The sequence below is a fragment of the Olea europaea genome, chromosome 1, assembly GCF_002742605.1.
Source record: "Olea europaea var. sylvestris chromosome 1, O_europaea_v1, whole genome shotgun sequence".
Lineage (NCBI taxonomy): Eukaryota > Viridiplantae > Streptophyta > Magnoliopsida > Lamiales > Oleaceae > Olea > Olea europaea.
In genome coordinates this window covers 206,833-226,330 of record NC_036237.1, presented here as the reverse complement: position 1 = coordinate 226,330, position 19,498 = coordinate 206,833, and the positions used below count along the sequence as shown (strand labels likewise).

Here is a 19,498-nt window from a genome sequence, read left to right as displayed (position 1 = left end):
CTTCTTCTAAATCAATCTTGCTATATATACATTCTAATTGATATTTTGTTTTATATTGTATCACGCGACACACAATTTTATCACTTAAAACAATCAATGATCTCGATTTTGTCAGTTGTTCAAATGTCATCCAAGTTGTACATAAATAATGTAAAAGTAGCATAATTCCTTCCAAATAGCATTGGCAAAATTGGGATCGGGAAGCCACCAACACCATCGCCCTTGCCCGGCTATCATCGCCTATGCAAAATATGACCCACGTGCAAGACTTGAGGCTCTAATAGTAAAAACAAAAATGTTATTTGTACAATGGGGTTGACATCTAAGTGTACAGATTGCAAAATCTTAGTAAAAAATTGACGATTTTGATGCACTAGGAATGATGTGTATCGAAATTTAGAGTTCTGAGAATTTTCGTGCTAGAAAAAAAATTAAATGAGGACCTAAGTGCTATTTTATGAAGTTTTGTAGCTCAGTTATAATTTACCTTGAGGAGAGTAATCTACGATATATTAAAGGTGGGGATGGTGGAGAAACTTTTAAATATTAAATTTATCCCTACATATTTAACTATATGCCCATTATACTCTCATATTTAGAATACCAATTTAATTAGAGGGTGTTTGAGAGATATTGTTATGTAAAAATGCATTTTTGAATAGTAAATTGATTGGAAATGTGTGGTTGACAAATAAGGAAAAATTCATGATTTACGTGTAATATTATTTTAATAAAGAATGTGTGGTTGAAAAAAGAAAGAGAAAAATGCATTTTGAAAAAAAAAGGGTACCAAACGGGGCCTTAATATTTATCATTTGGTTTAGAATTAATATAATATAAGTAGTGAAATATTTAATTAATATTTATCATTTTGGATTGTAATTAATATAATGAGTGAAACTAAATTATATCAAAACAAAAAACAAAATCAGCGACTTACTATTCAATTGATCATTTTGTTTTTACAATTTTTATTTTGCACCAACGAATCAAATTTATTTTTCATTAACAAAATCCTTATTAATTTACATGATTTACATTATAATTCATGCAATGAATTTTTATATTTCATCAACAGAGCAATTTTTAATCTTTATGCTTTACATTATAATTCATTCATTAAGTTATTATTCAATTGGTTTTTTTTTCTTTTAGAATTTTTAATTTTCATCAACGATACCCTTATTACCAATTTAATTAATATTTATTATTTGATTTAAAATTAATATAAGTGGTGAAATATTTAATTGATATTTGGCATTTGGGTTGAAATTAATATAAGGAGTGAAATTGAAATTCAATTATTAAAAATAAAAAAATAAATCAACGAAAATTTAGTGCCTTATCATTCAATTGAGTATTTTGATCTTACAATTTTTATTTTCCATCAATAAAACCCTTATTAATCTTTATGATTTACATTATAATTCATCCATCGAGTTTTATTTTTTATTGACAAAGTAATTTTTATTTTTTTATCAACAAAGCCTTTATTTTAATTTCATGATTTACATTATAATCCATCAATTAGGTTATTATTTAATTGAGGTTACAAAATTAAATGGTTGCATGAATGTATTAATGAAGTAACAAATTTATTAAATGTTGCATTAATATATTAATTGGGACATTCGATCACTAGAAAAAAAAACATTGTGTACAAGGAAGTATTATTATAATCATATCATTATATTTTAGTTTATTCAACATTATATATATATACACACAATTGTAATTTTCCCTTTAACAATGTCAATTACCTCTATTATTTAAAAAGAATGGTATTAATAATTCAAAATACTACGTATATAATTCATCGATATATATGACGTGCAACACACGTGCTTACTACTAATTAACTCAAAACGTCTCTATAGTTAATCTTTATTGTGCAAATTATTTTTATTGTTTCAATTTTAACATTTGGATTATTAGATTGATCATTCTTTGCGCAAAGCATTTTTACCGTCCATTTCTCTCATTAAAGATATGTAAAATGATAAATTTATCTTTTTCTATTGAATAAATTTAAAAAAAAAAGAACAAATAATTGCAATTAGAGTTCCAATTTAAATTTTATTTAAAAAGAGTATGAGTTTCACTTAAAACAATAACGTTTTATAAAAGGAGAATAATTTGTACAATAAAGACGACGGATTTAGCAAAAGGAAAAGCAGCAAACGAGTCCATTTTCATCCTTATCTATCTCTGTACTATCTTCGACCTCACTCTCTACCCCCTGAAATCTGCCCGTCCATTTTACTTCTCTCTTTTCCATATTCAGAGACCTCAATAATTGTCTCATTCTACTTTCTGTGAATCAATTTCATTCAGGTAAAATATTAAATATATTTTTTAATGTTGACCTAATTTATATTTTGTGTATTGAAATTAATTAGTTTCTGTTGATATCTTTGATTTCCGGGTTCATTTGAGGCTAATTGACGGTTTTTTTCTGTTTTCCTCTCATATCTGGGTGGGTTTTGTTTTAAAAATTTAATCTTTATCTTTACCGATTAAAGTTTGTAATGTTGACTTAATTTTTCTTTTTGAATTAATTTGCTAATTTAAAATATGTTATTAATAGTAGTGATGAAATGAAATGTTAGCTTACTAGTTATTTCTGTATGGTTGATATTATATTATGGGAGTTAATACTAATTAAAAGAGCTAATACGTGTTTTTTATATGCATTTATCAACACTCCAGCTAATATGATTTGTTATTAGATTAGCTCTGCTTTCATATGACTTGTTTTTCTGTATTTTTACCCCAAGTATATTCTTTTCTTGCTTTTTTGGGTGGTAAATGTCATAGATTTATTTGCCTGTTAAATTCATAGTGGACTTATTAATCTGCTTTGCGTATATTGTACAATCGAATTTGACTAACTGGAGTTCATATAGTTCAATTCTATGCAACTCGGCTGTGCATGAATTTGGCTACTTCAAGAAAAAAAATTATAATAAACAATTGTCTTGTTGTGTAGTATTGTAGTTCTAGAATCCCATCTTTATCCTACCCTTTTTGGAGGTTCAAATTTACTTGTTCCACGAACAGTTATGTTTTCACTCGGTTTTTGATTTCTGATTGTATGCTTTAATTGAAGAAGTTTATCCCTTGTTTTGAGTCTTTGAGATTATCAAATCACAAGTTGAATAGTTCGTAATTGCATTAGCTTGGTGCCACGTGTGCAATCCCTTGAGCCAGCTCCCATGATTTAAAATGATTTGTTAGATTATGTTTTTAAGAAATTTTTGTTTTATGTATATTCAGGTCTCTGTATAAAATTTTAGAGGCCTTTCTGCTTTATTTTAGCCTTCAGTTGCATTAACTTTACATGTGTTGAAGTGACTTTCTTGTATTCTCCTGGAGCGTTTCAATGTGTTCTTTGCCTCCAAAACTGGAACTCTGGGTAATTAGGTAGTTGTGGTTGTGCATGGATCCTTTCATGTCCAAACACCCACTAATTGACCATTTTTGTTTCTTCTAGAAAACAACACTATAATTTTAGGATGTTTCTAGGTTATAGAGTGAACAGTGCATATTCGTTGAAGACGGGATTCATTTTCTTGTTATAGTGTACTCCATGTAACATTGACGTGCTTCTGTTCAAGCTCCTCACACAAGATGAAATTTTAATGGATTGTGCTTGCTATTATATTTTGCCATCACATATTTTGGAGCTTCAAGTAGAATTATTTAGTGCTCACAACTTGATAATGGTCTTTGGATTTCAATCTTAGTTGCCTAATTGTCATTTCATATATGCAGATCCCCTTAACGCAATCATGGCAAGCACTTTACTGCAGTCGACTAATAACCTTAATATAGTTGCTGTTGAAAGGAATAGACAGTTCAAGGGATCTGGGAGCACAAAAAGAATGGTTACAATGCTGTGTAGTTCACAAACAATGCCTCTAAGGATCAGAAATTTCTCAGGATTGCGAGGATCTAATGCCTTAGATATGATGCTGAGGCAAACTGGCCAGACACTCCAATCGAAGGTAGCTGGTGTCACCTCTGTCGCACGACAAAGAAAATGCAGAATTGCACCACGAGCGATGTTTGAGCGCTTTACAGAGAAGGCAATAAAAGTTATTATGCTTGCCCAAGAGGAGGCAAGACGGCTTGGTCATAATTTTGTTGGAACTGAGCAGATTCTGTTGGGGCTTATTGGTGAGGGCACTGGCATTGCTGCTAAGGTTCTCAAATCCATGGGAATTAATTTGAAAGATGCCCGTGTGGAGGTGGAGAAAATAATTGGAAGGGGAAGTGGATTTGTTGCTGTGGAGATACCTTTTACTCCTCGTGCAAAGCGTGTTTTAGAACTCTCGCTAGAGGAAGCTCGCCAGCTAGGTAACTGATAGAAACCTGACTGTTGAGGCAAATAAATGAAAAACTGAATGTTATATTGATATTCAACAGAAATAAAATGACAATTTCCAAGGCATTCGAGAGGCCTGGACTCTCCCAATTTTCCTGCTATTTTCCTGGATGAATATCACAGCTCCCCCCTTATTATATTTATAAAGACTCTACCAGCATTCTATCACATTTTTACCCTTTTGCTAACCAACTAAGGAATATTCTAGAATAGCAAATGAATAAGAACTTGCATTGAATGTGAGGGTCTATCACTAGTCGCCCCTCCGAAATTCACCTTGTCCTCAAGGTGAAGGTTATTGTGTCAGAGCCGTTCAACGATCAACCACATAACTTCCTTCGCAAGAGATCCCGCGATGGTCATTGAAAAGAAGGGATGTTTCAGCCCTTCGAAATTGATGGACCAACTTAGCCGGGCAGCTATCACAAGTATATTATCCAAAATAACTCCATATCCAGTGGCCTCTACCTGCAAAATGTCCAATTTTTGAGACCGATGAGTTGTGAAGAATTGATAGCTGGCCACATCTTCGAACTTTATCATCCTTGGAAGATTCATTTTTTTTTTCCATCCTCGTTTCCCACCACTACGAAGCATACTTCCTCCAAATTATCAGTTACCACCAACAATTGTAACCTTTTATTTTCACAATTATGGCTTACTGGATTTTCCTTGTCACAGTAAAGGCATAAACCATTTTTCATTCTCCTTTGAAGCTGCGAAACAGTAAGTTGGCAGTTTGCTTGTAGTCGCTGCAATTTAACGAATTTTGGAGTAATGGAATCTGATTTTGGGCTTGAAAATGAAGTTGAATTTTGATTGACAGGCGGGTTACGTGTGTGGACTGGGAAATAAAGGAGTTGTGGGTTTGGGTTATCTATATTAATTTTAGATGTAGATGGGCTAAAGTTTAAATGGGCATGCTTCCTTTGGGCCATTCTCCATAATTCATTCTTATCTGGCCATTTGGCCTGCCTCAAGGATTCATTTTGATCTTCAACTCTTTGGCCCAACTTCAAATCATAGCCCATAGGTTTTTTATATAAGTCAGTTTTCAGCCCAGTTCCTTCCTATTTCTTCATCATACTCTCCATATCGTTCATCCAAATCCCCTCCACGCAGTGTCCCGAATTCTTCCCTTCCGGCGATGGTGATAGTAAGATTCCAGTTAGTCTCCAACTTTCTCCGGCGATAGTTTCCTCCCAGCGATACCTTCCGACTGTACCTCCCTTGCTTCGTTGGTTTTGACAGAAATTTCTGGATCCACAGTGTTTTTGGTCAAATTAATTGAGTTTAGTTCATTAATCAGGATGCCTTCCCTCACCACTTCAGTGCGTGCCGGCCAAGAAGCTCTGATTTTCTCACTGACATCGCCTGCGCTTGTCTCGGTATCCTCACACTCGGGTGAAATTTTAGAAGTGACAGTAGCTTCAGACTTGGTAGCTGCCGGTCCTGCGATCCCCTCTTTAGTCTCCTTTTCCACTGCTGGTATTACCCTCGAATTCATTGTGAATTCTGAAGACATTTCTTCTGCCACAATGTGCCCCTGCCTCTTCCATGATCCATCACAGCGAGCATCATCTCCGGTGTCATCAGATTTGTTTGGGATTTCAGAATTGGAAGTGTGTTCAAGCGAGGTGGCTGATTTGCTATGAATTTCTCCCCCTTTCTTCAACATCAGATCCATCTTTTTCATCATTTCAGCGATCATCGATTCCAAATTATTAACTGGAACTTCTAATTGTTTCTCCTTGACCGTCCTCTCCTCTCCAATAATCCCGCTAGCTGAATTATCACCATGGAACACCGTATCTGGAATTGTCGGCATCTTCATCTTCTTCGATGTTTTTTTTAGTAGCGATCCTGGTTCATGACTCTCCGACGGAGACTTTACAACTCCTAACGGTTTTCCCTTCTTTTTTATGGTGTCTTCTTGTTGAGGTGGATTCCAGTCTATGTCCTCTTGAGATAAACCAAATCTGTCGATCATCAACCCTTTCAATTCTCTCCATGTACGCACCTGCCGTGATCGATCTTCCTGCTCATACCAATTCCAGGTTTTCCAGTCAAAACAAGCTAAGGCGGCCTCTATTTTTTCCACCTCTGACAATTGATTTCTAGAGAAAATCTTCTCTGCCTCCGACACCCACCATTTTGTATCCTCTCCGTAGAATATTGATATTTTGAGACGGCCAAGCGGATCCAATCCAGAATCAAGTTCTTGGTCTCCTATCCATATCTCCTCAGATTTCTTGCTGTAATTTGTTTCCATCCTCCCTAGAATCGAGTGCTCTGATACCAATTGATAGAAACCTGACTGTTGAAGCAAATAAATGAAAAACTGAATGTTATATTGATATTCAACAGAAGTAAAATGACAATTTCCAAGGCATTCGAGAGGCCTGGACTCTCCCAATTTTCCCGCTATTTTCCTGGATGAATATCACAGCTCCCCCCTTATTATATTTATAAAGACTCTACCAACTTTCTATCACATTTTTACCCTTTTGCTAACCAACTAAGGAATATTCTAGAATAGCAAATGAATAACAACTTGCATTGAATGTGAGGGTCTATCAGTAACCTTCTTATTGTTTCATTTAGTGTGTGCTAGTTTCTTGAGAGTGTTGTTGCCCTGAGGCAACGATTCCTGTTAGTCTGTTACGCATGTTATACTCTTACTTCTTCAACTTCTAATACAAAATTTTGTTGTTCCAATCTTATTTCACTCTATTTGGGGTAGCATATAAATAAAGATTCTATTTATAAATTAGCTTTACTGTTAGCCTCAGGAAAGAAGATCATTGTGTGGTTTTGAGGATAATTCTTTTGATCTGTAATTTGATTTTAAATTTATTTCCTTTTGATGTAGGACATAATTACATTGGATCGGAGCACTTGCTGCTGGGATTGCTTCGTGAGGGCGAAGGTGTGGCAGCTCGTGTTCTCGAGAATTTAGGTGCTGACCCAAGTAATATTCGTACACAGGCAAGAATTGCTACTTCTCTTTGCTTCATGTCTACTAATTTTGTGATTCCGTTAAAACTAACTGCATATCGATTCCTTTGGGTGATTAGGTTATTAGAATGGTGGGAGAGAGTGCAGAAGCTGTTGGTGCTGGTGTTGGAGGTGGAAGCTCAGGCAACAAGATGCCTACACTGGAGGAGTATGGCACTAATTTAACTAAGCTAGCTGAGGAGGTAATTTTCTATATTTCTCGATGTCTGCATATATTAACTTTTCATAGAGGGCGAACAGGTGCTTGATATCTTGGTTTTTTTTAGGGTAAACTGGACCCTGTCGTTGGGAGGCAGCAGCAAATTGAACGTGTCACTCAGATTCTGGGGCGGCGTACAAAAAATAACCCTTGCCTTATTGGAGAACCGGGTGTTGGGAAGACAGCTATTGCGGAGGGCCTTGCTCAGAGAATTGCCAGTGGGGATGTTCCCGAGACAATTGAGGGGAAAAAGGTAAGATACTACATGAAGGCTTGAATTGAAATAGGCAGGTTGGTTAGGTGGTACCCTAAGATTGTGTTTAGGACTTTGGATAAGGTTGTACAAGGAATTTAATATAAAATTAGAATAGATAGTACTGGGTGGATGGTATTATGGTGGATAAGATATTCTATTTTTTAGTTAAAAAAGTAACAGCTAACCATATAACATAATGTGGATGGTGGAGTTGGGTTTAGGCCGGCTAACATAATGTAAATGTTATTCTTCTGAATGAAATCGAAGAATATTATCCACCTTAATCCAATATAATACCATCTGCCTACTACACTCTTTTCTAATCTTATACTAAATTTTTCATACCATCTAATCTAGTTTGCCAAATACAACCTAAAGTCCTGTGAGTATGAGTATGAGTTGGATGGCTTTTTTAAAGGGCCGCCCTTCCCAATTTGGTAATGCCCAGATGAATTTGAAGAGTTAAGTTCCCAGATGAATTTGAAGAGTTCAGTTCTTCTTTTCCCATTTTGTAGTGGATCTTGGAGATCCACTAAGAATTATGAAAAAGAATTCCAAAAAGAAGTATCAAAACAACTCCCTACACATGCATTATTGCTAATTTGTCTTTTCTCTGGTGTTTTTGGTTGTACGAGGATTTGTATGAATTTTATAAATTCTTAGTGTTATATGGATTCAGAACAAAATGTAGAGTATGCTAGCCAATTTGGTACCGTGATATTGATATCCACCCTCCCTTCCCTTTTCATTCTTTCAGTTTTTATATTTTGTAACTATAATTTTATGTTTAGTGGAATATGGCTAGGTACTAATTGAATGCGTTTTTATTAAATACTGAAACCTGCAGTATCTATGTCCCAATAGTAAAAGTTCCTTTTTGCATCCTTTCAGGTTATAACCCTTGATATGGGTCTTCTTGTTGCTGGGACAAAGTATCGTGGTGAATTTGAGGAAAGGCTGAAGAAACTGATGGAGGAAATTAAACAGAGTGATGAAATTATACTTTTTATCGATGAAGTGCACACATTGATTGGAGCAGGAGCAGCAGAGGGGGCGATTGATGCTGCAAACATCTTGAAACCTGCTCTCGCTCGGGGTGAATTACAGGTTAGGAGATCACAAATTGAACCATCAAATCTTCCATATGTAGCGTACAGATGCATTTGATGATGTTCATCATTCATCACATTCTTAAAAATGTGAATTACTCTGCCCTGTGGACATTTTGAAAATGAAACAACAATTTCTTTAGTTTAATTATTTTTTGGAAATCTCATCTTCCTTTGTGTTCCACATTTCATTGCCCCTCTCACCCAACGTTATAAATTTGTTTTGGTTTGGAAAAAGAACCATTAGTGTTGAGTTCGATTATGATTTTACGATCTGATTCATCCATTATTTTTACTTTGATCTTGAAGGGTCTAAATAGTAGTTGCACAGTACTTTATCCTTCCTTGAAAATTCTGTCTTCCCTAACATTCCATGGATGACTTATATTAGAACAGATGCTCAAGTTGTGTGTACACTTGTTACTGAATTATGTTAGTGATGTTTGAGCTCTAGGTAAATTGCACATATTGTCCCGAACGTTTAGCCACCATGTTTTTTACTTCTATTCTCAACCTCTTTTTCTTCGCATTTAACTCTCTAGCCTTCTTTGTTAGTAGCAATTTTGTCCTTCTTCATGGTTTCCGTCCAAAAGACCTGTTAAAATTGTTGAAAAGACAAGTTTGCCCTCAAGTTCAAAAATGCAAAAAAGCCACCTCAGCTTCCGGCCTTGCTCACTTCTCGTCCACCTGCAATAAGCCCATCCCTTCCCTGCAGTTGCTTCACAAGACTTGATACTCCTATTATTGTACATCCTCAAGGAAATGTCCAGAAAAAACCTTGAAGTCAGAAGGAATAGATGTAATAAAATCTGATAATTTTCTTGGAACAAATTTCTTTTCCTCTTCACAGTTACTGGGACTCTTTTGAACTGAATGATTTCTAGATTATTGAAATGGCACTTGGAATTCCTAGACTCGACTAAATGCATATTAAATTTAATCTGGGATAACAAACAGCGTTTCTCGACTTTACACCTTTTTTAAACATAATTAAGGCCCCGTTTGGTAGCTATTTTTTTTCAAAATGCATTTTTCTCTCTCTTCTTTTCAACCACACATTCTTTATTAAAATAATATTACACGTAAATAAAAAACTTTTCCTTATTTTTCAACCACACATTCTTTATTAAAATTATATTACACGTAAATAAAAAATTTTTCCTTATTTTTCAACCACACATTCTTTATTAAAATTATATTACACGTAAATAAAAAATTTTTCCTTATTTTTCAACCACACATTCTTTATTAAAATTATATTACACGTAAATAAAAAATTTTTCCTTATTTTTCAACCACACATTCTTTATTAAAATTATATTACACGTAAATAAAAAATTTTTCCTTATTTTTCAACCACACATTCTTTATTAAAATTATATTACACGTAAATAAAAAATTTTTCCTTATTTTTCAACCACACATTCTTTATTAAAATAATATTACACGTAAATAAAAAACTTTTCCTTATTTTTCAACCACACATTTCACAGCAACTTACTATTCTAAAATGCATTTTTACTTAAAAATGACTATCAAACACCCCCTAAAGCTGAACAAAAACTTGCTTAAAATCAAACGATGACTTATTTTCTTCTTTTCTTAAATTTATTCTGCATTGTGCACCCCAGCAGCTCCCCCTGCTCTTCACCTGTTGGCCTTCTTCTGTAACCCTCCCCCACCTCCAATTGACGCCTTTTCCTCCTTGAAATGCAGCTGCACCCTCCCCACGTCCACTCAGCCCAGTTGCGTTGTCCCTGATTCCATCCCTGTAACTCTTCATCATTCTCTGTCACTTTCTCTGCATCTGCTCCTGTCAATTCATTTTGGGAGTCATAATTATGTGTAGTTGACTATTCATTTGTTCCCTTTTTGAACAGAAACAAGAATCAATTAGAATAGAATAAACTGGAAACTCTGGCATAAAGCAGTTTGCAAATGATACACACAATGTTGCATTGAGGTGTACTGAGACAGAATGAGGGGTGGGGGGTGGTAGGTGGGTGGGTAGTGGAGATTAAAATTTTACATTTTTTAGTATTCATATCTTGTTTATGGAAACTTGATTTCAAATTTGTCTTTAGTCAAAATTTAAAGCCTCTTTTGGGTGCAAACTGTGAAAAAAAGACAAATGCATCTAAAAAAAGAATGTTGAGGAGTTAAATGCCAAGAAAAAAACGATGGATACGAAAGTGCAAAGGCTGTCAAAATTTGGAGATCGCCATGCAAATTACCTTTTACATATTTGGATAAAAATATCCATAATTGGCAGTTTCCTTGGTAGGGTTCTAGAAATATCTTTCTTTATATCTTTACTTTCTGCAAAGGGTTGCTCTAGTGCATTCAGCCTGGACTTAGTGGCTGGCGCTACTGAATGACTTTTAGTGACTCAAATTTTGGTGTACTTCCTTTACTATCAAGTTCAATGGGAGTGCTTCATGTCTACTCCTATCAATTATTAGTCTCAACATTTGTTTTTGTTTTTTTATCACGCTGATATCTGCATCAATCAGTGTATTGGGGCTACTACACTGGACGAATACAGAAAGCACATTGAGAAGGATCCAGCACTAGAAAGACGGTTCCAGCCTGTTAAGGTCCCAGAACCTACTGTGGATGAAACCATACAGATTTTAAAAGGGCTACGCGAAAGATATGAAATCCATCACAAGCTTCGTTACACTGATGAAGCTTTAGTTTCTGCAGCACAGCTGTCATACCAGTATATCAGGTAGTACTTTTTGGAGGAAAAATGTATATATTGCCATCTGTATTCGAAACATCCGAAAAATGGTGCTTCTAACCACCCAATCTTTCAGAAACTTTGATGCTATCATGCTGCATGTAATCTTAAAGTATATGCGCATGTTGTTTCATACCCTGTCACAGGTGGATTATGAATATTTGGAAAAGAAAAAAAATGCGACATTCATTAGTTGTCTCAAGGGGTATACCATGACTAATGATGAAATTTTCCATTTAGCATCTTCAGGATGTATGCTCATATCTTCATGTTAGCTTGTCTGCTGATCCTAGCAATAGTCACATATGTACACCATAGTCAGGCATTGCCGGTAAATCGTCAGCTTATCTCTGAATATTCTCTTTGTACATTTCAGTGACCGCTTTCTGCCAGATAAAGCCATTGACTTGGTTGACGAAGCTGGTTCCCGGGTTCGACTTCGTCATGCTCAGGTATGGAATTTTTTGGGTGCTATTTTCCTTATCCTAACCAATCTATAGTGATGCTTGTATCTTTTGCAGCTTCCCGGGGAAGCTAGGGAGGTAGAAAAAGAACTCAGGCAGATCACTAAGGAGAAGAATGAAGCGGTCAGAAGTCAAGATTTTGAAAAGGTTTAGCATAACCTTGTAATATATATACCCCTTTTGTCGTCCAATAAAAGTAAGATAGAAGATACTGAAGTTTTCTTTCACGCTTCAATTATGATGATAATTCTTAGCTGTTTAGGTCTGAGTGTAATGCTCAGCAGGATTTCCTAGAACCAGTTTTATCAGATGAAAGCTTATGATACTTTAATCAATGTGCAGGCTGGGGAGTTACGAGACAGGGAAATGGATCTCAAGGCACAGATATCTGCTCTTATAGACAAAAACAAAGAAATGACCAAAGCTGAGAGTGAGGCAGGGGATGGAGGTCCTGTTGTGACAGAAGTTGACATTCAGCACATTGTTTCTTCTTGGACGGGAATACCTGTTGAGAAAGTGTCTACCGATGAATCTGATCGCCTTCTCAAGATGGAGGAGACACTCCACACAAGGGTCATTGGCCAGGATGAAGCTGTAAAAGCCATCAGTCGTGCCATTCGTCGTGCCCGTGTTGGTCTTAAAAACCCCAACCGGCCTATTGCAAGCTTTATCTTTTCCGGGCCAACGGGTGTTGGAAAGTCGGAACTGGCTAAAGCATTAGCAGCCTACTACTTTGGTTCTGAAGAAGCCATGATCCGACTTGATATGAGTGAGTTCATGGAGAGACACACTGTTTCGAAACTTATTGGCTCACCTCCTGGTTACGTTGGTTACACTGAAGGTGGACAGCTAACTGAGGCTGTTCGACGCCGTCCTTATACTGTCATACTTTTTGATGAAATTGAAAAAGCTCATCCAGACGTGTTCAATATGATGCTTCAAATTCTTGAAGATGGAAGGTTAACCGACAGCAAAGGTAGAACAGTAGACTTCAAGAACACCCTTTTAATCATGACATCAAATGTTGGAAGTAGTGTAATTGAGAAGGGAGGTCGTCGTATTGGTTTTGATCTAGACTATGATGAGAAGGATAGCAGTTACAACCGTATCAAGAGCCTGGTGACAGAGGAGCTGAAACAATATTTCAGACCAGAATTTTTAAATAGATTGGATGAGATGATTGTATTCCGGCAGCTCACCAAGCTGGAGGTGAAGGAGATTGCTGATATAATGTTGAAGGAGGTATTCGAGAGACTCAAAAGCAAAGATATTGAACTTCAGGTGACCGAGAGATTTAGAGACAGGGTCGTTGAGGAAGGATACAACCCAAGCTATGGAGCAAGACCGCTTAGACGAGCTATTATGAGACTTTTGGAGGACAGCATGGCAGAGAAGATGCTTGCACGTGAAATCAAAGAAGGTGATTCGGTTATTGTTGATGTTGACTCTGATGGAAACGTGATTGTTCTCAATGGCAGCAGTGGTGCTCCTCCCGAGCCATCTCCTGAGCCTGTCACTGTCTAGATTGAGGTCTCACTTGGCTTTAGCATGTTCTTTGTTTGTACTGCTGCTTTTCATTTGAATTGGCCAAGAAATTATGAAGTGACTAATTGGCAGTCGACTCTGAATCCAGTCGATAAATTTATGTTCAACCTCCAAGACAAATCTGTAGACCAAGCCCCCAAGGCTCGAATGACTACTTAAATCTATGCATGTCTCAGGTCCCTAGAAATTTAGTTACTGATTTGAGAAATTTAACGATAAAGGATGTGTCGATTATGGTAAAGGTACTTTGTACATTCATATGGCTCTGAGTTAATTTCACTTGTATCAGTAATCATAAACCTTGCTTTCTTTTATTGCCAAGCTCGAAACAATATGAAATGTATTACAAATTTGGCTTCAATGATTTGCAACATCAATGGAAAATGGTGTTTTCATGGTAACTATAATGTAGTTAAATACCATAATCAACATAGTTAAGTGTTAACTATAATCTGTACTTGGACATAATTATTCTGACTAAAACTCTTTATCTGATATAAGGAAAAATACTAGTTCTTGCCATCCAAGAAGTGTGACATATTTAGAAATGAGACATGTAGAATTGACATTATTAAAATTTGTCACTATTTATTGACCATGTATAATTTAGAGAACATTGATGTATCCTGTATTAATTTCTTCATTTTCAATTGTGAATTTTCCTACCTCATACATAGCCACGACCCAGAAATTCAGAACACGTGTAAAGAAGTTCGACTTCAAACCATATGATTTGACTGTTGAATAAAGAAAAAAAATAAAATCAGATAGTATGATTACGTACATTGCTCGAATTATTGAAGGGTTGAATTTCATGACTTCAAAGAATCTTCGATGATCAAGTCCTCGATATTCAATTGTATATATCGATATTTTATCAATGTGAAATTTCAAATTTTATCCGTAACACGTCCTTACAAGATAGTAACTAATTAGAGAACATCAATTTTAAAATCTAAATGCTTGATTGAGCTAGTTGAACTTTATACCACATCATATTAAGATTTGAGGTTTTATATTACCTTCTGTTTGGTTGAGATTAAAATTAGTTTATTTTTTGAAAATTTTGATAAAAGTTTGTATGATTAAAAAGTTGTGAACCTCATAAAATATGTGTTTAAGATTATTTGTTAATTTTTATATAAACTAGTCTATAGCCTGTGCAATGCACGGGCAAGATTATTTTGGACATGAGATAAGAATTTACTGTTTGAAGGAGAAGCAAATCAATTGGTTATAAAAATAATCATTTGAGGTAAGTTATCTGTGATGTTAATTTTAAAATGGAAAGATTCCATATGGTAATTACAAAAAAGAATTTAAAAAATTTAAATAGAAATTTTTTTTTTTTTATAAAAAATTATAAATTGTCAAAATAAGCCTTAGGAAATCTTAATTGTCAAAATAAGCCTTAGATTGATGTCAAAAAATTATAAATTGTCAAAAAAAGCCTTAGATTTATATTTTATTGGAATTTAGGAAATCTTAATTCAGATTTTAATTTTTAATAGACTTCATTAAAATTTAGATTCTTTCAATACTGCGTGAATTTTCGAAACACCTTTTTCAAATATTCAGATAAACCAATAATAAATTCAACTCTCCTTTTGAAAGGAGAGTTCTCCTGTCACGGAAAGAAACTCTCCTTTCAAGAGGAGAAAACTCTCCTATTTAGAAACTGTCCTAAAAAGGAGAGTTTTCTTCTTTTTAGAAACGAGACTCTCTGAGGACGGGGAGATTCATTTTCGTCCATGGAGAGTATTCTTTTTAATGCTAATTTTAATTTAAATGTATTATGTTAATATTATAATTTTTATTTTTGCATTTAAAATTCATTTTAATTTTGTTCTCTTTACGATAAAATTTATCTTTTTTAGTTTTAATGAAATAATATGAATATATTTTTTGTCTGATTTTTTTATAACTTTAATTTATTTAATTACATAATATTTTTATAAGTTTGTTTTGCTCACATTATAAATTCCTTTTTCTTTTTAGTTGTTTTTTCTTTACGATAAAAATTTATTTCTTTAAATTTCAGTTCAATAAAAAAAAAAATTTATATATTCTTTGTTTAATATTTGTAAATTTAATTTGTTTAATTTTTCTGTTTAATTAAATAATATTAATATATTGGTTAAGAAAGTAATTTGTTAAATTTTGAGTTACTAAATTTTACGTTTAATTGTAATTATTTAAATTAAAATTTAAACTCTATCATAATCTTTATATATTTTTTTCTCTTGTTTTTTGCATCATAAATTTTTATTATTTCTAATTAATTTAAAAACTATATTATTTAGAACGGAAAGATAATAAAGAAACTAAAATATGTACAACAATTTATTGAAGTCAAAAGCAGAAATGTATTGCCATTCGGTAGTATTATAACCGTAGTCTTTATCCGGAGGTATACAATTAGGGCCGTTAACGTAGAGATAAAAATAGGCTGATCATGTTACTTTTTTCAAAAACTATAAAATAAAACACTGCTGCCTATTATCATAAAAGTAATGTAGATGTTGTTCACTCATGTTTTTCTTTGGAAGTGATCACAGTGGTTTGATCATCAGTTTTATAGTCCATGTGAGTCTTTTTTTGGGTTTTGATTTTGCTTTAGTAGGTACATTTGATGATTGGAAGAGAGACCTTTTTGCATGTGGTGGAGTGATTTCTTCAGCGGCTATGGAATTTTCATCGGGTTGGCCATCAACTTTATTCTTGCCTTTTCATGTTTATTGTTTGAACTTTCTTTCATTTCAGTTGCATGTTCAGATCATTTGGGATAGTTGAAGAATTCATTTCAGTCGATGTGGAGGAGTTGAATACAAATATGATTTCGAAAAGTACTCAGGTGGGTCGTAGCGCTTTTCTGTCATTTTCAGGTAAAACAATATCTCCGTATCACTTTCCAATTTCATGACATCATTGAGTTCTGTATTTCGCTCCTATGAAGACGAAATATATTTTTCAATAGAGCGGCATATTTGTTGTGAAGAAAGAACGTATTTTAATTGAAGGATGTCAGACGTGATGTTTTACCTTCTTAAGATGGTCCATTATAGATTTGTCATCACATTCCAATAACACCTCTGCTGCATCTTCTATGATGGTTGCATCTAATGAACCAGATTTGTCTTCAAGTTGGATGAAAGCATTTACCTTAAAAACATATTTTTTTCCAGCTATAATTTATGTACCTTGTTCATGAAGTAATTATTAGTAAAATTTGAACTTACGTGTAATGGAAGAAGTTACCTAGGTATGGCTTTTGCGTGTTCATATTTACAGAAGCGACATTTATGAATTTCTTCAAAGTTTACGTTGGACATCTTCTTGCAGTTGCTGCAAGACATATACCGAAATTTTTGGTTTCTTGATGCCATTTTCCATTTTGCTTTCACCCAGTAGAATTTTTCTGTTAAAAGATATGTCCTCTATAATTAGATAGGGAGATAGTACGAAGGAAAATGCGCGATGTTACTATATTGTGCGTTATGAAATATAGAGAGAGTGTTTTTCTGAGTATAAAATTACCGTTAGGTAGACTCCTAGTAAATCCTCAATTGGTGTCCATTCATTCTTAGTTGGAGGAGAGAGTTTTGGTGAGCTGATAGCAATAAAGGTTTATTTTTTGTCATCTTGTCAAGTGTTTCTTTGTTAGCTTCAACCCTACAAGAAATAGTGACAAATTTAGTTCTAAAATAATCCTCTTTTTCTGTTTTTTATTTTTTTTTTGGTACAAAAGCTGTAAAAGCAATATGTGTGTTGGGTATGTTATAGTACCATTCTTTGTACTCTGCAACAGCCAGTAGTTGAACGTTAATGAAAAAACTGCTATTTACTTTGGTTGAAAGTGTGATGCCTGCAGAAAAAAATTAGGAATGATTTATAAGAATTTTTTCCTTAAAAAAATCATAATAGCATTGTAAATGAAGTATTTGTAAAACGAATTTACCGTTGAAAGAAGAAACCTTGAGATTTGTAGCCCATATGACAGGTCTATTTACAAGGTTTTCAATTATTGTAGTGCATTCCCATTCGACAAAGCTGTCCCATAATGTTAGCATTACGGTTTTGAACTGTTTGTCTATCAAGATAACATCTTGTAGATAAGCTTGTGTACTAAAGTTAGTTTGAATAAGTCATTTCTGTCTTACAGCTATTACCACATCCATCACACTTACGAAAAGGTCACGTAAAGTTTTTTTCTATGTATTTTTGCATGTAATAAATTTGAACGTAAAAACTAAACTATGAAACATTATATGAAATGATTAGTATAATTTTAATATGTTAGAAATCATACTTATGTCTGTATTCTTGTCCATATGCCTCTCCAGTTGATCAAATGGAGTGAGTTCATATTTTGAGAATAGGAGGTTCAAGTTATCCTCATTTAATTCCTCAACCTTCATTTTGCCTGTTATATTCCAAATTTTTTGACTGAGAGAACTCCGAAATTCACTTTTGAAATCTTTAACTATTGCATTTGAGACAACGTATGTTTTTCCAAGTTGGAACTCATCGTTTAGTGCAGTGATATTGTCATCATACATTGTTGCTGTCACTTTGTTTCCCTGATGAACATTAGAAAAATATGAAAATATTTACGAAACACATAGGTATAGTGATAGGCAGAAAATTATTGGAACGAAAGTATATATACCTCTAAATCCATGAGAACAAGATTTTGGTAATGGCTATTGGAATTTCAACCAGTCTTTGGGGATTATTTTCCTGTGACGATAACTTTTGCTGACCAATTAGTCTCCGAAGCTGAAATTTGTGATATGAATTTATGAGGTGTAGCCATTTTTTTATCCGTAGATAAATATAGGTATAAATGTAAGATAGTAGTTAATATGGATGAAGAAGAAGAAGATTGTGTGAATATAAGTTAGAATCTGTTACAGTATGGAAGCTGTAAATGGTAATGATAATCTCTTTGTTTTCGTAGATGTGAAGTTGAAGCATTGTGTTAGCCTATTTATAGAATTTCAAACTGAGACGTAGTGGTTTAATAAATATTTTAATTTTGGGGACGTGATGTTGGAAGGATGAAGTGAAAGTATTAATGTGTTCATGTGTCAGTTTCATCAATTATAAAAAAAAGAACATGTAGATGGCATAAAGACTCAATACAAACTGATTTTTTTTTAATGTTTAAAACTAATAAAAATTTTTACGTAGTAAAATCTTATCAGTAGTCATTCCTTATTGTCTAAATAGTCATACCTTACTATCTAATCACTGGCATAAGAAATAGAGATTACTTTAAATTTTATTCATCGTACAAGAATGGCTGCAATAGAATTGATGAGTATTTCCTTAGTTCTTATTACTTTGTTATATAAAACTAATAAACGTATAAGTTTGGAATAGGCATAAGATATGAGGACTATTTGAAATAGTATGTAAATGGTGTCCATTGAATAATTGAGTTAGTAAAACACTTATTAAATTCATCAAAGTTCGTAAGCTGTGAAATGTTACTGCATCCATCCTTTAATCACTAAAGTGATCGAATAGATATTGGGAAGTAAAGTTTTAATATAGCAGAGGAATAACTTTAATATCCAGTATAAATTACATCGAAATTTTTTTTACATTTTTTAAATTTTTTCTTGGAAAAAAATTATGCTACAAATTAATTCATTTGATTTAAATAATATGTAAATATATACATGTATAATAAATAATAAAAGAAGTAAAATAAAGTACAAATTATTTATCTAGAAAGCCTTTTACTACCATACATATATTTTATTTCATTC

General features: G+C 33.7%; 1 protein-coding gene across 1 annotated transcript; it reads left to right on the top strand.

Moving 5' to 3' along the window:
- The first annotated feature begins 2,130 nt into the window (after positions 1 to 2,130).
- Positions 2,131 to 14,094, top strand: LOC111402672 (ATP-dependent Clp protease ATP-binding subunit ClpA homolog CD4B, chloroplastic). Its single transcript, XM_023031057.1, has 10 exons — positions 2,131 to 2,334; positions 3,775 to 4,359; positions 7,260 to 7,375; positions 7,465 to 7,587; positions 7,672 to 7,857; positions 8,752 to 8,967; positions 11,483 to 11,700; positions 12,089 to 12,164; positions 12,234 to 12,323; positions 12,519 to 14,094. Exons 2-10 carry the CDS (start codon positions 3,792 to 3,794, stop codon positions 13,698 to 13,700), a joined length of 2,775 nt encoding a protein of 924 aa, XP_022886825.1. The 5' UTR covers positions 2,131 to 2,334; positions 3,775 to 3,791; the 3' UTR covers positions 13,701 to 14,094.
- Positions 14,095 to 19,498: the final 5,404 nt, after the last annotated feature.

What these genes read in the sequence shown, in the direction of transcription:
- LOC111402672 (XM_023031057.1), top strand. Translation starts at nt 3,792, where the DNA reads ATGGCAAGCACTTTACTGCAGTCGACTAATAACCTTAATATAGTTGCT. An exon ending in AGAGGAAGCTCGCCAGCTAG is followed by an intron (nt 4,360 to 7,259) that starts GTAACTGATAGA and finishes CTTTTGATGTAG; the next exon opens with GACATAATTACATTGGATCG. An exon ending in GAAGTCAAGATTTTGAAAAG is followed by an intron (nt 12,324 to 12,518) that starts GTTTAGCATAAC and finishes ATCAATGTGCAG; the next exon opens with GCTGGGGAGTTACGAGACAG.